Source organism: Heteronotia binoei, chromosome 4, assembly GCF_032191835.1.
Source record: "Heteronotia binoei isolate CCM8104 ecotype False Entrance Well chromosome 4, APGP_CSIRO_Hbin_v1, whole genome shotgun sequence".
In the NCBI taxonomy this organism is placed as follows: domain Eukaryota; kingdom Metazoa; phylum Chordata; class Lepidosauria; order Squamata; family Gekkonidae; genus Heteronotia; species Heteronotia binoei.
In genome coordinates this window covers 145,633,136-145,649,082 of record NC_083226.1, presented here as the reverse complement: position 1 = coordinate 145,649,082, position 15,947 = coordinate 145,633,136, and the positions used below count along the sequence as shown (strand labels likewise).

The 15,947-nt window shown below is 41.5% G+C and overlaps 1 protein-coding gene across 8 annotated transcripts in view; it reads right to left on the bottom strand.

The window, feature by feature from the left end:
- Positions 1-4,273: 4,273 nt before the first annotated feature.
- The window catches only part of PDE4D (phosphodiesterase 4D), a 596,108-nt gene continuing 584,434 nt past the window's right edge, over positions 4,274-15,947 (bottom strand). For all 8 annotated transcript variants that reach the window (XM_060235952.1, XM_060235953.1, XM_060235957.1 and 5 more), the window contains 4 exons: positions 11,515-11,669; positions 10,921-11,043; positions 10,202-10,384; positions 4,274-9,546 (listed from right to left, as the gene is read on the bottom strand). In XM_060235952.1, the coding sequence (XP_060091935.1) occupies positions 9,130-9,546; positions 10,202-10,384; positions 10,921-11,043; positions 11,515-11,669 (878 nt within the window). In that variant the 3' untranslated portion in view covers positions 4,274-9,129. The remainder of the gene's footprint in view (positions 9,547-10,201; positions 10,385-10,920; positions 11,044-11,514; positions 11,670-15,947) is intronic.

Here is a 15,947-nt window from a genome sequence, read left to right as displayed (position 1 = left end):
TAAATAAATAATGCACAAGTTAAAATGTAGAACTGCAGATAGATGAGACTGATGTGTTGTGCCTGTGTATATGTTGAGAGGGGATACAGTGCCAAACTCTAGGGCCCCCCTAGAGAAATGTCATGGAAGAAACATGAACCGTCTCTGCTGTTCTGTAGTGTTTTGATGGGGGCGGGGGAAATCTATGGGCATTTAAGTTGAATGAGGGGATGTAAATGAAATAATCACAGGAAACTCAATGTTGAGGTATGTCAGAGAAAGCCAGAGCTACAAACAAGAGCATTAAGTACTATTGACACTGAATCCCACCCCCCTCCTAGTTTGGTGAGAGTCAGTTTGGTGTAGTGGTTAAATGCACGGACTCTTATCTGGGAGAACCAGGTTTGATTCCCCACTCCTCCACTTGCTGCTGCTGGAATGGCCTTGGGTTAGCCATTGCTCTCGCAAGACTTGTCCTTGAAAGGGGAGCTGCTGTGAGAGCCCTCACAGCCATGCGCACCTCACAGGGTGTCAGTTGTGGATGTGTGTGGGAAGATATAGGAGACTGTAAACAGCTCTGAGTCTCTGATTCAGAGACAAGGGCAGGGTATAAATCTGCAGTCTTCTTCTTCTAGAAAAGTTATTTGGGAGCCCAATGGTGAGGTGGAACCTTCAGTAGGCTGTACCATGGAAGGACACTGCTGAATAGCCCATCAGCTAAGGATGTCCATCCACAGTAATCTAAAGCATTGCAGGTGTACTTTTCTGCTGTCATTTCACGACACCTGCTTCATTTGTCACATGATTAGTCTTTCAGTGCCTCCTCCAGCAGCTCCTTACTGGTCTTTTAATAGAGGATGTCCTCTGACTGAAGGTCAGATGTGCTTGCAGGCCAACTGGTTTGCCTTGTGATGGTCCCTTGTAGTTTTCTTCTTCCTCACATGCATATTTTGACTATGCTTTTAAATGAGCTCAGTGAATAGGAGCAGAGCAACTACGAATGCAGTATGGCCTTTTCCAAATAGTAACACAAAGGGCTGTTGCCACCATAGGATGTGACTTGGATCAAACTCCCCCTCTCCCCCTAAAGCTGCCTGTATCTGATCAGATTTTTTGGCCCCAATGATCAGCTCTGGCAGATCTTCAAAGAAATGTCAGTGGTGGTCTAAAATCCATCCAGTTTGGTTAACTAGCACAGCAGAAAATGGGGGTGTCGGTAGTGGAAATCCTTCTGATTATTCATAATGTTCATAGTCTGCAGACAAAGAGATACAGCCACTGGCTGAGGCTATCCTGCACGTTCATTCAGAAAACATCCATGAATGCAGAACCGTCCGTTCATAAACCCAAGTGTGTGTTTTTAATCCTTTATAAACGCAACTGAAGTCTTCCTAACACACTGAGATGTACGTCGGTCACAGCAAGGCACTAGGTCTGGAAAGCAGGCAGGAAACAGGATTTCTGGAGCCATTCAGTTTCAGCATCAGATCGTCCTGCTTTCAGAAACGGCTGAATGATGCTTCATTCATACACAGCAAAGGCATGTGGGTAAAGTATGCCTTTGTCAACTCTTATTTGAGCAGAGGATGCAAACGGCTAATGTGATACTGATGCCGAACGACACAGAGTTAGTGGTGCAGCACATCATAACAAGATGCGCAAATCTGCACTGAATTCTTGTTTTTTTGTTTAAATGGCTTCTGAATCCCTTCTGGTGTGTGGGGGGGGGGGGAGGGGGGGGAAGAAATGAACAGGATCACATTCCAAAAGAGAGGCTGGCCATAGCACATGCTTGACAAGGTGTAATGCTAACCTGGCAAATGTCCTTTGCTCGATGCCAACACGCTTGGAAGTAATAGGAAATGTGCTGTGTTTGAGCTTTGCCTCAAAATGATTCCATTCATGGAGAATAGAGACCTTTGAGCCCTCTCATTAGAAAATGCATTTCTGTTGCTCAAGCAAACCTTCCCCTTCTTGACTTTTTGAATGAAGAAGAATGAACATTAACCCTTTAGCTGCATGGGCCTCTGTGAACTAGCAAAAGCATTACAATTTCTCTCAACAATAATCCGAATGAAACAAAGGCAAATTATGGTAAACTTTATCCACATGCACAAAGGTTAGGGGGGCTGTAGTCTAGTGACATGCCTTGTGGCTTAGCCAACCAGTCCAAGCAAAGTAGGCACGTATATGCTTTTCCCCACTACATTTTTCTTTTCTGCTTTAGCTTTCAGTACCTAACTTAGGACAGCCAGGTTCTTGGCCTCAGGTTCAGTGCTATTCATGCACTTCCTGGGGGGGGGGGGGGTTTCCATGGCTTTCGTGCACTTCCTGGGGCGGGGGGGGGGGGGTTCCAGTCTTTCTCATACCAACCTGGCAACCTCCATATCCTTTCCCCTTTCCCTGCTTTATTCTTTCCTTCTCATCCATTTACATACCATTACCTACCTTTTATCTGCCTCACATCTTCAGCTCTATTTGATCTCCATTTTTATACCCAACCTTTCTCCCAAGTGGGGGGACCAAAGCAACTTGGAATATTGTGATTGTCAAGCTGAGAAAATCAGTTGCTTAAAGCTATAGGAATTCCTTTTCTCATTTTCAAGTTTTTTTTTAACCCCCCCCCCCCCAATGTATTATTTGTAATTATTTTAGATTTCACATTTTCCTGCAAGCCCAGGACCCTTTTCAGGTCTGTAGAAAGATCTGTCTCGCCTGTTCACAGCTTCAGTCACTAGATTTATGTATCCTCAGATTTGGCTAACTTTGCTATTAGTAAAAGATTAACAGCCTCAAATGTTTAAATATTTGACTGCACCATACGTTGTACATTTCACGTACAAGGAGCCATTGCTCAGATCGTGTGTCCTTTGTGAATGGACCTTTTATTTAGTGCAGTCAAAAGTGTGTCCCTGCTGTGCTTTTACTAGCCTTTGTTGATCTGGGCATTCAGTTTCAAAGGCAAGAGTGTGTAGCAACGGCAGAGTACAAGATGGAGCGCCTGAGGGGCTTGCCTCAGTCGAGTAGTGGCTATAGGCTTCTGCTGCTGTTGCACTAGATTTCCTAGTGTAATCCTGAAATGGTAGCAGCCTGGTAGTAAGTCCCACATACCTTCCCGTGAGGCGCCTCTTCCCCATCACTCAAAGGGCTGCAGGTCCAGTCCTGCCTATCTCAAAACTTAGAAGTGAGATGCAGACCAGGCAATTAGGTCTAGGGACTTCATACACAGCTGTTAGCAATAGAGATAGGGCCACAGGTTCAGACAAGCTGCCCCTCGGGATACATTTCAGAGTCCCCCACTCAGGACTCATTTTGTAGAAAAAGAGGTGCAGGAGCTCATTAGCACAACTCATTTGCATATGTCAACCCCACTGACATTAAGGGCTTTAACAGCCTAGGAAGAGAAACTAGCCCTGCACCGGCCATGTTGCCTGGGAGCAGCTGGGCAACGCGGCTGGTGTGGGGCCAGCTTCTCTTCTGCAGCGCTGCTCCGGGAAGCTCCACCCCAAAACGAGGCCTGCCTCCACCCTGTTGCACATTCCTGGCTTGAAAACCACCATAGATGAAAGCAAGTCATGTACAAAATAGAGCTTCTCAGTGGGCTTGATGCATGTGCACATTGCAAAACAGAAACATGCACATCCAACAAGTTGTATCTTGGGAAGGCATTGGAGATGTGTTATAAAATGGATAATATAAAATATAATTTTATATCATCATCTATGAGCCAGTAACACGTCTTATGTCTTAACAGATGTCTTATGTGACTGTTTCTGTTCTTTGCTATAGTGCAGCATTACAGTCTGTTGTTTTGCTCATTTTAGGTAGAAATTGCTCAGTTGTCCTTGTGCTTGCTAGAACAAGGGTTTTTTAAACTGGATTCGATTTCTCCTTTATGTATACTTGGAAGGCATGTGATAATGGGGAATCAGCCTTGTGTGGAAGCAACTCTAGTATGTTCCTAGGAAAGAGCCTTCCCAGGAAACTTATGCAAGCCATCTTAAGTTCCATAAAAGAAGGAGAGATATAAAAAGAATTTATGCAATAAGGAAGAGGGCAAGTTACAACTTCCGGCTTCCAGTGAGTTAATCACACAATAGCCTTTTAGAATTAAGCATTAAACTCAGTAGAAAAAAGTTTGTGCCCAGTGGTACTTTTAAGACCAATGAAGGTGCCACTGGACTCAAACTTTGTCCTGTTGTTTCAGACCAACAGGACTACCCACCTTAAACTCAGTTTGTTTTCTGGCACCAAACCTTAAGACAAAACATAAACCCTTATTACAGAGAAGCGATTATAGTGTAAGATAAATTTATTTGCAAAAAGATGGTCAAGTACAGTATCTAGGCAGAATCAACCCATGCTTTTCCATTGCATATAAAAATTTCATATGAAGGTATTGACGTACAGTACTATCCCATAGGCTGAAAGAGAGGCTAAGAAACCGTTGAATTATTTGCAATGTTCACACAATTTGCCACTCTAAAGACATACCCAAAGGAAACAAAATCAAACTGAAAACAACAACAAAAATATTGTTCAGTAATCCTGTTGTTATAGTGTCCCTTTTATACTGTTTAAAACAAAAGCAATAATATTCCTTTGGGCCAGGGCTGCTATAATCTACAGTTTGTGTCAAACAAAGGAGGCTCCGGTTTTCCTTGAAAAAAGAATCTCTCCTTTCACTGAACAAGTCACATGGTTACAAGGGCTGGGCGGGAATGGAATGGTAGCGAGGTATCTGTCACCACAAAATTACGTGATCGAGAACAGCTGCAAGACAATATTTAGGACACAGAAAGAAGGGGTAGTGGAGAGAATGGTAGTGTTCCAATTCCAAGATCTAAAGGGTTAGGTTCATTCTCTATACCTATGCTATATATACACACACTTCCATAGACACAGTTGTACAGAAGCAAGCTTTTAGCTGCTCGAACCACTAATTAGTGTCGGAGAGGGGAAAGGTTTGACATAGATATTTCCCATGGACAATGAAGGAACTCTAACGGACAATCCAGCATTAAGGATAACAGACACAAAACATTTCCAGCATTAAAATGAATGGGAATTCACCTGGTGGAGTACAAATTTTCCCCGGATCAATTATACTCACTTTTGTTAGCTTAAATGGTGATTGTGTTTCTTTTAAGAAAGGAGGATGGGCAATGATCCCTTGAGAGACATTTTGAAATGGGAAAGTACCCCCCTCCCAATAGGCAGGGGGTGCTGATGCCCAAGTATGTACCCATTTGAGCTTTGGTAAAAGCCCACAGGAACTGGGGGGGGGGGGGAGGAGTGTCCTAGATTGGGGCCACAGCCACCTAAGTCCCCCAAACAGCCAAAATGGATGGTGGAGATATGCCCAGCCCATGTTCCATAATGACCTCTCTTTCAAATGCAGCAAAACAAGAAGAAAATATCATTTAAAGTTAAGGCACAGCCCTGGGACCAAAGACCTGCAGCTTTTAATTTATATATTTATTTTTTAATATTTTTTCTCAACTCTTCCATAAACAAGCTCTAAGGTGACAGAGGATATATTACAGGGTGGGAGGAAGAATGTACAAAGGGATTAATGTATACACAATATTAATTCTCTTCTCACCAAGAGTTTCCAAATATAGCAACACCACCCAAGCAAGGATGATGTTATAATAAGAACTTATAATTTACAATTAACATTACAGTATATACATTACAATAAATACATGGTTGTAAACAGAGACAAACAAGACTTATTACAAGTAAGGTCATTTGGTGAGAAAAATATGCATGGCACAAATAAAAATAAATAAATAAATGCATTTTAAAAGAAGTGTCAAAAGCTTTCTGTAAAGTTCATTTCATTCAAGTTGTTTTTTTAAAAAAAAAACCGTTTGAATGTGATTTGTTCAACCTATATTGTCTGATCACAATTTTTTAAAGAATGACAGAAATTAAAAGGAAACACACAGCATAACTGAGTACAGTAACTTGCAAGCTAAAGTGTACTGTCAGACACAAGTTCAGATTCCACTCTTTCCTCTTCCCCCGGATACAGTACCCAACTCATTGCATTTTTTCTTATGGCAAAAAAACAAACAAACACAGAAAACATGTAAAGTCACTTTTTGACAGTATTGTTGTTTTAAAGCAGTGTGCAATGCTAAAGCACACTTTGGCAAAATAAAAAACAAAAGATTGTACAGTGCATTCGATCCCTGGCTCTAAAACTTATTGTGTTTTCTACAACTTGATTGTCCATGTGTATGGGTGTATTTTACACAATATGGTTGTATTTTCTTTACATCTCCATTTTTTAATGAAATTTTATCCTTATGATATGGTAAGCACACTTAACCAGATCCACCAACCTTTAAAATTTAAGCATATGGAAAATCCCATTATATCAAAGATTCCCATGCTTAAGTTAGTGTATGGGGCCAGAGCTCCATATGCTCTTGTTCACTCAAGCAAAAGTGCTCCCCACTTCATAGGATTAAGCCTTTAGTGCAGATAAAATACCCTTCCAGATCCATATTGGTTTTTTGGAATTGATATTGCTTTTTTCATTAAGATTCCAGGCACTCTTGGGGACTGAACAATGTTAAAATAGCAAAGGGAGAACATGAGTTTATGGGGATAGCAACACAGTGAAATTCTTTGATTCACTTCTCCAGCTAGTCCCCCCCCCCTTAAAGTCATTAAATGGTAGAGTAGACACATTAAAATGCATGTTTAAAAAAATCTCAAATGATCAGTCAGTTCTTTCATTAAAAAGCCAATAACTTACCAAAGCCATAACATTCCCTGATTCAGCAAAACTAAATTCTATTTCTGCTCAATTGTGTCAAAACATCCATGCAGCCTCTCCATTTAATGTCAGTGTGATACTGTTGGTTCACACTATATGCATTCGTATATGCTGAACAGCTGTTCTTTATATATGTTGGTCACTGCTCTAGGTGTACATGGGCAAGCAAATGCTCCATGTTGACACAGTTGCAGAAACAATGGGATGTATGACACATGGTCATGTGCATGGCAGTGCAAGCTGTACGTTGTAACCACAGCACAGTTGGGTGAGGATACTCCATGTCTCTCAGCACAGACATGGACCAGCATCTGAAGCCTGTCCCAGTATGCAGCTCCACCTATAGCAGTAGTTGCACAATAAAGCAACAACCCAGTGCAGTTAAGTGCAGTCAAACCTAATGACACCAATGGCTTTACCTGCAGCTAACTCTGTGTCGGATCAGGGCTTATGCCTTATTTGGCATATGTTTCTTTGGATCTGTCAGTTTTGTTTGACGATGAACTTCTCGCCCTCAGCATATCTGTTGATTTCTACCAAAAAAATCACTGATTGGATATTTCCCATAAGACTATGGTTGATATTAGTAAAATAAATTTAAAAACCTAAAGGAATTGGGATAATCAAGGTCAAAAGCTATGAAGCTGGATATTAAAAGACCTCAACTGAATATTGTTTATGTAACATCTGCTGGCCAAAACAGATTTAAGGGGACCAGATGGGGGTCAGGGACTGCTGGAAACAGCCTGAGATGCACATCAATAACTCCACATATACCTGGCCTAATTGTTTGTATAAGTACAGCCTGCAATGTCATGTTGTCACAGCACTCAGAACACCCCCATATGAGAATTTATTTGGTAGAACAGCAAGGCTATTAAGGATGTCTCATGCACAGCTAGTTATGGCTGAACAGGAATAATATCATTAGCAACAGATTTGCATTTACAGCAAGACAGACTCACATTCATACTGGCCACAGTCTTGCAAATCCTGATTTGAATTCATAAAGAGTTCCCCAACTTTTCATTATGAAGAGCTGTGAAAGAAGTTTAGTCTTTGGAAGCTGCTTCAAGATCCCACATCTACTGCCGCTACTGTCGTCACCTTCCAGAGTGTGGACTCTATTGCACCTACTGTAAGGAACCGAGTGCTAAATCCCCAGGGCTCCAGCCACCTACCATATGGACGCAACCTAAAGTCAAGGAAGCTGTTGTCATAGTGGTTGGCTAGATTTCGGAAACCATATTTTGGTTGAGCAGAGAAAGCCCACAGCAGTAAAGGCAGGGCCTGCAAGTCTAAGCCACCTCTGGTGGAGAAAGAGCTGATTGCAGATTTCGTATTGCTGCTCTTGGAAAATTATGATTTTTTTTTTTTAAAAGCCAGAAAATAATGCCAACACAGTGAAAGGGAGCTTCTGCAATTCAGAATGGAAGGGGGGGGGGAGGAGAAAATGAAAATGGTTTATGGATAGATGTTGTCATTGGTCTAGACAGCAATGGGTTATTCTAGAAGAGGTGAAATAATTGCTTATGAAAAATCTAAGTGCAAACAAATATAAAACTCGATTAATCCAGTGTAGCACGTATTTGTACTGAAAACTTGCAAGTTACTCTTTGGGGAGGGAAAAAAGAATCAGTGGCAGATGAAGTTCTGAGGGTGCTGCATTCTTTTTAAATATAATACCTCAATACATTTAATAATAAAAGTAAACTCTACAAAAAGATTTCCATTTTACATATTATACAAAATGCAGGCGTCAGTGCAACCCACTGAGCTACACTTTTTTTTTTTCAGTCATGTGTCAGGAAGACTTGAAATTAGAAAAGTACGCCATTTCCACAGCTTTATCTTCCTACTGGTAATAACAGATTCATGTTGTGTCCCATTATTTGAGTGCATTTATTTTCCACTAGAAACCTTGATTCACTCGCTGGCTACTTTCTTTAAATCCTGATGATGATTGCTACTAATTGCCTCTCTCATGAAATTAAAAGAGAACACAAAAAGAAAACCAAACACTAGCTCTGGGCCAGCCTTTACTCTTCTTGAAAACAGCTTGGAGTAGACACTCTCTCTAATTGTATCTGCCAAGTGGAACTCTCATTAAAACTGTTCTTTGCAGGTGTTCTCCTTTGCTCTCTGATGCCATGGAGATGAACAATTCTGGTTACAATATTCCTGAGTGCCAAACTGAGTAATCAAGGTCAGTTTTTGATCAACAAACATCTCTGGCAGATGACAGTGAGGCGTGACCATGGTTGTGCCGTGTGACATGCACTTTGGAAACCATTTTCTATTTTTTTAAAAAAGAGAAGAGAGGAGGACAGACAGAGAGCTATGAAGCTGCCACACTGTTACGTATCAGGAGAACGTTCTTCTTCTAGCACACAAGGTTCTGTCTGGCTCTCCTCCTCCTCTACTACTTCCTCTCCAACTTGTTCGTCCAGTGGAATTTCTGTGGATTCTGAGTCTTGGGTACAAAGTGTTTTGGAGTCACTACAGCTGGTATCTTCTTCCACCTGACTGCCACTGTCTTTTTCTGTGTCCGATTCACCATCTTCCTCCAGTGTTAGTTCAAACTGGAATTTGTCTGTTTGGCCCTGCCTACCCTCCTCTTGGTCATCTGGGGCAGGAGAAGGACTCTGAGGGATTGTGCTCTGGTACCATTCACGATTGTCCTCCAAGGTGTCTAAAATGTCCTGGGCATCTGGATGTACAAGGTCTGCCCAGGTCTCCCAGAGAGGATGAACAATGTAGTCTATAAATCCCACCTGTTGGAATGCAAAAGAAGGAAAAACTATTATCCCAAAGACTGAAGGAGTTAACGTTATCAGTTTGTCTAATGAAATTGACTGACTGGAAAACAAACTCAACAGAACCATCCTCTCTACTAAACACTATGCAGCAAAATGTCTGCAATGTAAATCACCAATTCCCACAAAAAATGCTTAACAACAGTATCTCTCAAATTCTTTTAGTACCTTTCTGTAAACCCTTAGTTTTTTAAAAAATGCAAGCATAACATGGAGCTAAAATTTCATCTGATGATGATATTGAATTTATACCTTGCCCTATACTCTGATTCTCAGAGTCTCAGACTGGCTTACAATATCCTTTACCTCCCCCCACAACAGACATCATGTAAGGTAGGTGGGACTGAGAGAGCTCTCCCAGAAGCTGCCCTTTCAAGGACATCTCTGCCAGAACTGTAGCTGACCCAAGGCCATTCCAGCAGCTGCAAGTGGAGGAGGGGGGAATCAAACCTGGTTCTCCCAGATAAGAGTCTGCACATTTAAACACTACACCAAACTGGCTCTCTCATTATTCCATGCCTTGAAGTGTCAGTGGGCTATAAATGCTTAGAAAGGTGGGCTATAAATGAATTAAATAAAATTATCTCATTACTCTCTATATTAAATAGATTACCTGTGATTTTTCTACTGATGCATTGTGCTTATCACACATGGGGCTTATCTCCATGCCCCTCTCTCTTTCTCGATCACCCTGACGAAAGAACTCTTCCATTATTCTATCTGTCCATTGCCGATACAGCTGGAGTGGCTTTGTTGGATTGCTTAGATCTGCACAGTGTACCATATTTTGTAGCACCTAAAATAAACAATATATATATTTATATATATATATATATTTCTCTCTAGAGAAACATTCATGTTATTCCACTGGAGACAAGACCCCCTTTTTTTCCATTTGCACATTTGGCAGGTGTGAAAACAGAATCTCAAAAATAGATGTAGTGCAAGGTTTATTCTGAACAGCAAAGGGATGATGTGTGGTGGTGTTTTTCACACTGACATTAATAGCCTCCCCATTATCTCACATCTCTAGTTTCTGCCTTTATTAAAAGGCCAAAAATGTTCTAAGTGCAAGACTGATCAGTTACAAGGAAATGTGGAAGTTAGGCCGTAGCAAAATTAATCAAGGTTAACACCAACTTGGCCAAGCTCAAGTTTAGGAAAATAATCCAGTGACTGGCAGAATGTTTATTTAAGATGCAGTGATTGTACATAAATGCTACTCAGAAGAGATAGTCATCCATCATAGGAAATGTGGATAGCCTAAACACACATGTTACTGGAAGATATATGACAAGAGGAATGGAGGGATTTGAGTTTGTGGCATCTTACCTGGATCCTGTCTGAATAGTTATCAAGAAGCAGAACTCCAGAGCTAGTTACTTTCTTCGTTTCAACCATTGTTTTCAGGTCCGCCAACAGGTTCATATGTTTAGACATATCTGTAGCCAGCACCTTGGAAGAGGAGAGAAAGCAATGGGAGGGGGGTCACTCACTGTCAACATGGGATGGTGTGGAGTTAGGATCTGTTGCAGACAGAAGCAACAGACATGCTAAAATATCTAAAATCTACTGAGATGGCCATTGTACAAAGCTTTGTGAAGACAGAAATTCTCTGAGCATGCCGTACACCCTAAGAACTTCATAATTGGCAACCTGAATTGTGCAGACTGCACCAGCCCCCAACTTAAGATGCAAAGGGATCAAGTGTTCTTACAAATCACTCCAAGATCACCTACCAGAAATCTATAGCTGCCTTAGTTAAAAGTGGGTAAAACAGAATGCTTCTGAAATAGCCCTCTCTGTTCCATTTCTATCTTGGGTTTTAAACACTATACCAAGTACCTTAAAAAAAATTACCTACAGCTACAGTTTATATTTGCATGGAGTTCAAAAATAAGAAAAAAGGTTTAAATGGCAACTCACAATGTCAATAACCATTTTCCTCAATGATTGCCTCTGCTTTTTTGTCAGATTCTGGAAAATGTCACAGTTCTCCTCCTGCAGTAACTTGAATCCCACGGCTAAATGATGGTTTTCCAGGACCGAGGAATCATTGTACATCAAAGCGAGTTCAGAGTCTGCAAGATAGTTACAAGACAGAACATGAAGGAAATCTGTGGCCCTTCCCCTACAAGTTATTTCCAACTTATTGCATTTGTCAGTTATTTGTCAGATATCCAGAAAGCAAAATCTATAGTTTTAGTTTTTAGAACAGCACAATGCAAATAAAGGAGTCTCCTGAGGTATGTGTCAAATGGCAAAACAAAACAGGATTGGGTTATGCAGCAGGCAACAATTTCCCAATAAACCTTCCTTCGTCTACAATTGCCTTCTCCTCTCTCCAGAAAAAAAGCCTTCCAAGAGCAAGAAGAACAAAATTAACAAATTAAAGCTAACCAGTGTCAAATGAAGGCTATCTTTGCTTACTGCACATAAATCTGCAAACACATTACAAAACCTTTGCCAAGCACACTTTCTTGCAGGTACATCTTGTCAGGTGGGAGCTCCTCTCTCTTCTTCTGGTACTGATATAGTTAAGTGACACAGTCAGGAACAGAGAACTTTGAGGAGCTAGCAACAGAACGATAACTAATTCTTTGTTAACCTATGCTGGCAGTTCCTCTCCTTCAGTTTCTCCCTTCCACTGGCATCTGATTTTTTTTCACACACTTAATCCAACTGACCATCTACTGCAGATTGGACATTTAAGACAAGAGAGGATTTATGTACCCTTTTGAGTGGGTCTTTTCTTAGCTTGTCCTAAAGAATGTACCTAGCTTACTGCTGCTCAGTAAGTACTACAGAGAGAAGTTCTTTGCTGCACACATGAAATCTCTGTAAAGGGAAGTGCATGTTCCAAACAGTCTATATAGGATCAAGAAATCTGTACATCATCTTGGAATAGCCTTGGTAGGAAACACAGGGCAGCTGCCCTATGAGGCCTAATGAGGCCATCAGCTGCATGTAGGCAAACACACATACCATCTTCTAAATCCTTCTGGATGCCTTTGGATGTAAGATGTAGAAAAGTGTCTATTTTATGGGGAATGAGACAGTTTTCATGTAACGGTACTTGTCATCTGCTGACATTAATTTCTGTTTATTACGCTTCCCATATCCTAGAGCTAGCTGTTCCTTACTCTGCTCTACTAGCTGTTCTTGTGTTGAATCTTATTTCTTTTAGTTCCCCCATAAAAATCCCTGTGGCTCAAAAAGATCTGCAAGCAGAAGCCTCTTGTATTTATATTTCAGAAACCTTATCAGCTATTCTCCTGCATCTCACTCTCCTGTACCAAACACGTGAGTCAAAAATTCCTGCCTCTTGCTCGTTCCCTCCCAAGGCATATGAGAGATGCAGCACAGGAAGGAGAAAGACCGCATTCACGAAAAAGATCACAATAGCATTGGATAGGTTTGAGCATCCAACAAACAACAAAAAAAACCCTGTCTTTTTCTTAAAAGAAAGAAACCTCCAACAATGAATGACTAATTCACAAAAAGCTTTTAGATGTCTGTATTTTGAAGAATTCTTCTAGATGATGGGAACATGAGAGATTTTTCTACTTCTAATCATTATCCAGTTGTCGTGATGTGACAAGGTGCCTATCACATTTAGGTAAGAATATGTACAGATGATTTTTTAGACCAATTAAGTGAGTTGTACATACTACTTTATAAAAAGAGGCTTCCTAAGGCTGGTAATAGCTCCTTTGCAACATACACCGGGGTGGGGGGGGGACTGATCAACTGACCAGAAGGTATGGATGTGAGAACTTTAATGCAGCTTTTTAGAAGATGAGGATATTGGATTTATATCTTGCCCTTCACTCTGAATCTCAGAGCGGCTCACAATCTCCTTTATCTTCCTTCCCCGCAACAGACACCCTGTGAGGTGGGTGGGGCTGAGAGAGCTCTCCCAGAAGCTGCCCTTTCAAGGACAACCTCTGCCAGAGCTATGGCTGACCCAAGGCCATTCCAGCAGCTGCAAGTGGAGGAGCGGGGAATCAAACCCGGTTCTCCCAGATAAGAGTGCACGCACTTAACCACTACACCAAACTGGCTCTCTAGCAGGAATCACTTCCAATTCTGCAGCCATATCCCCTAGCTCTAGACCCACTCATCACCACTTGGAGCATGAAAGGATATCAAGTAACAAAGCTAGATATTGTGGTCAAGTGAAAGGTGAGCTCTGGCCACAATCACAATCCTATCAACTCTCCCCCCTCCCCCCCCAAAAAAGGTACATTGGGACATGCATTCTGAGAGTTTAGTCTTTAGGCCAAACAGCTTTAAGATCTGTTAACATCTGTATATTGTAAAACAAGCTCCTGTTCTACTGTTTTGTACTGTCCAAATCTTGAGGTTTACTTTTGTTCAAGTAAATGTTTCTAAAAACAAACTGAGCAAGGCCAAGATTCTTATCACCCTGCTCATTTGTATCTGTCACTGAATGCAAAGTTCAGCTCAACCCTTGCTGATATACCCATCACCCTAAACAGCAGCTCCTGCCAAAATAATACCTTGTAACGTTGCCATGAAAGGCCAGATGTTTGTGTTCACCATCCTAAGCCTCTATATGACAATTGGGTCTCCCCTCACATTTTTTCTTTTTAAAAGTCTACTTAGTTGCTGGATTTTAAATTCTTTCCCCCTGCTCTTCTTTTCTGTTTTATTTTAAAAATTAAAAAATAAAAAACCTGACAAGTCATCAGGAGTTGTGCCGCAGGATGCACAATTCCCACTTTTACCAAAACGAAAAGAGAAATGCAATTCTCTCCCTTATTTGCTCTCATTTCTGACAGCTCAGTGCTACCCAAGTGGGCTTCAGCCATTCATCTTCACAAACAGTGTCCTAGGCTGCTGCCTTCACTGAACCACAATCAGCTTCTACCCATCTGTTGCACATCATCCTGACAACATCCCTACAGGCTGTTTGAACCTCAGTGGAAAGGCGAACTCATTCAGATTCCATCATCATGCAACCCTCAGCCCTCCAACAGCTAATTAGGAGCACAACTACAATTACAATGGCAATCATGGGTTCCCAAACATGTCTGTGCCACGGTAGCATGAATATAGGGCTGAGTGTGCGAGTGGCATTCCTTAGGGATAATCAAAGCAAGGTTGGTTTTGTGTGTGTGTACATGTGCTTTTCTACCGCTCCCTGCATGGTTCTCTCTCACTGGGCTTATTGTTGTATTGAAACATTGGGGAAAGGGGTAGAAACAGGTAAAAAACAACCTGCCGGGCAGAACCAGCAGCTAGGGAAAGGGTTAAATATCCCTCTGCCTGCCAGGTCACCCCTGCAAATCACAGTTGCCCTTAAATTATCCTTACAAGGCAGACACAAGTTTGGGAGCTATATATTTGCTTCTATAGCTACAAAATCCTTTCCAGCTCTAGCCAGATGTGTTTTTGCAAGGAACCAAATCGCCGACACCAGCATTAAGGTTTGTAACAAAATCTGAAAAACAGCTGCAGCCACCTGTGATTCTCAGCTAGATGAGATCTGAACTAGTAACTGAAAATATCAAGGGTTTTTATATACCAGTTGCTTTGAATTCATCAGCATATACAATCATTAAAAAACAAACAGTATTCCAGATGAGAGAACAAAGAGGATTTCCAAGATTCATAAGTCCTAAGTTAACAAAATTGTCCCAGCATTTTGTACATTATGTGCTATCATGCTTCTGTCATAAAGCAATGATACTGTGAAGTGTTACAAGGAAGAGGCTGGTTACATCACCCTCATTTTCAACAGTTTAACATATTTCGTGACATTCTGTGTTCAGCTTTTGTCCCTGTGGGGGTTGCAGAGGTGCCTTTGGTATCATAACGCAGCTTGGAAAACTCTGACATTCCCACCCCTCCTCCTTTCAGATGAATCATCAAATTACATTCCACTAGAAGGTAGCCCAAGGGCTATTAAAGTACACAAAAATAGATTCAGATAAGGGACGGGCTGAGACGAATCAAATAGCACGGCGGGGGTGGGGGGAACCCAGCCTCAAATCTGGAGTTTCTTCTTTAAGCAACACTGTTGTGCTGAGTCCTGGCACTGTACAGTAGCTCTGAAGGAACAAAGAGTGCTCATGTTCACCAGAAGGGGTGAATATACATCGCCTAGTCCTCAAAGTGGTGGACAGCCTGGAAATGGGGTATACCATTTAGACTGCAAGTGGGGGCTCCCATGATAGTGCTTGGCATAACAATACATATTATGGGCTGAGTAGACTGTACTGTAGGGGAACAGTGTATCACGATGGTCGTCCTGCTTACACTGTTCTCTTCCAAACCCCCCCCCCCTTCTTCCCCTTTAATCTCATTTAGTTTTTCACCAAATCACTTTTGTT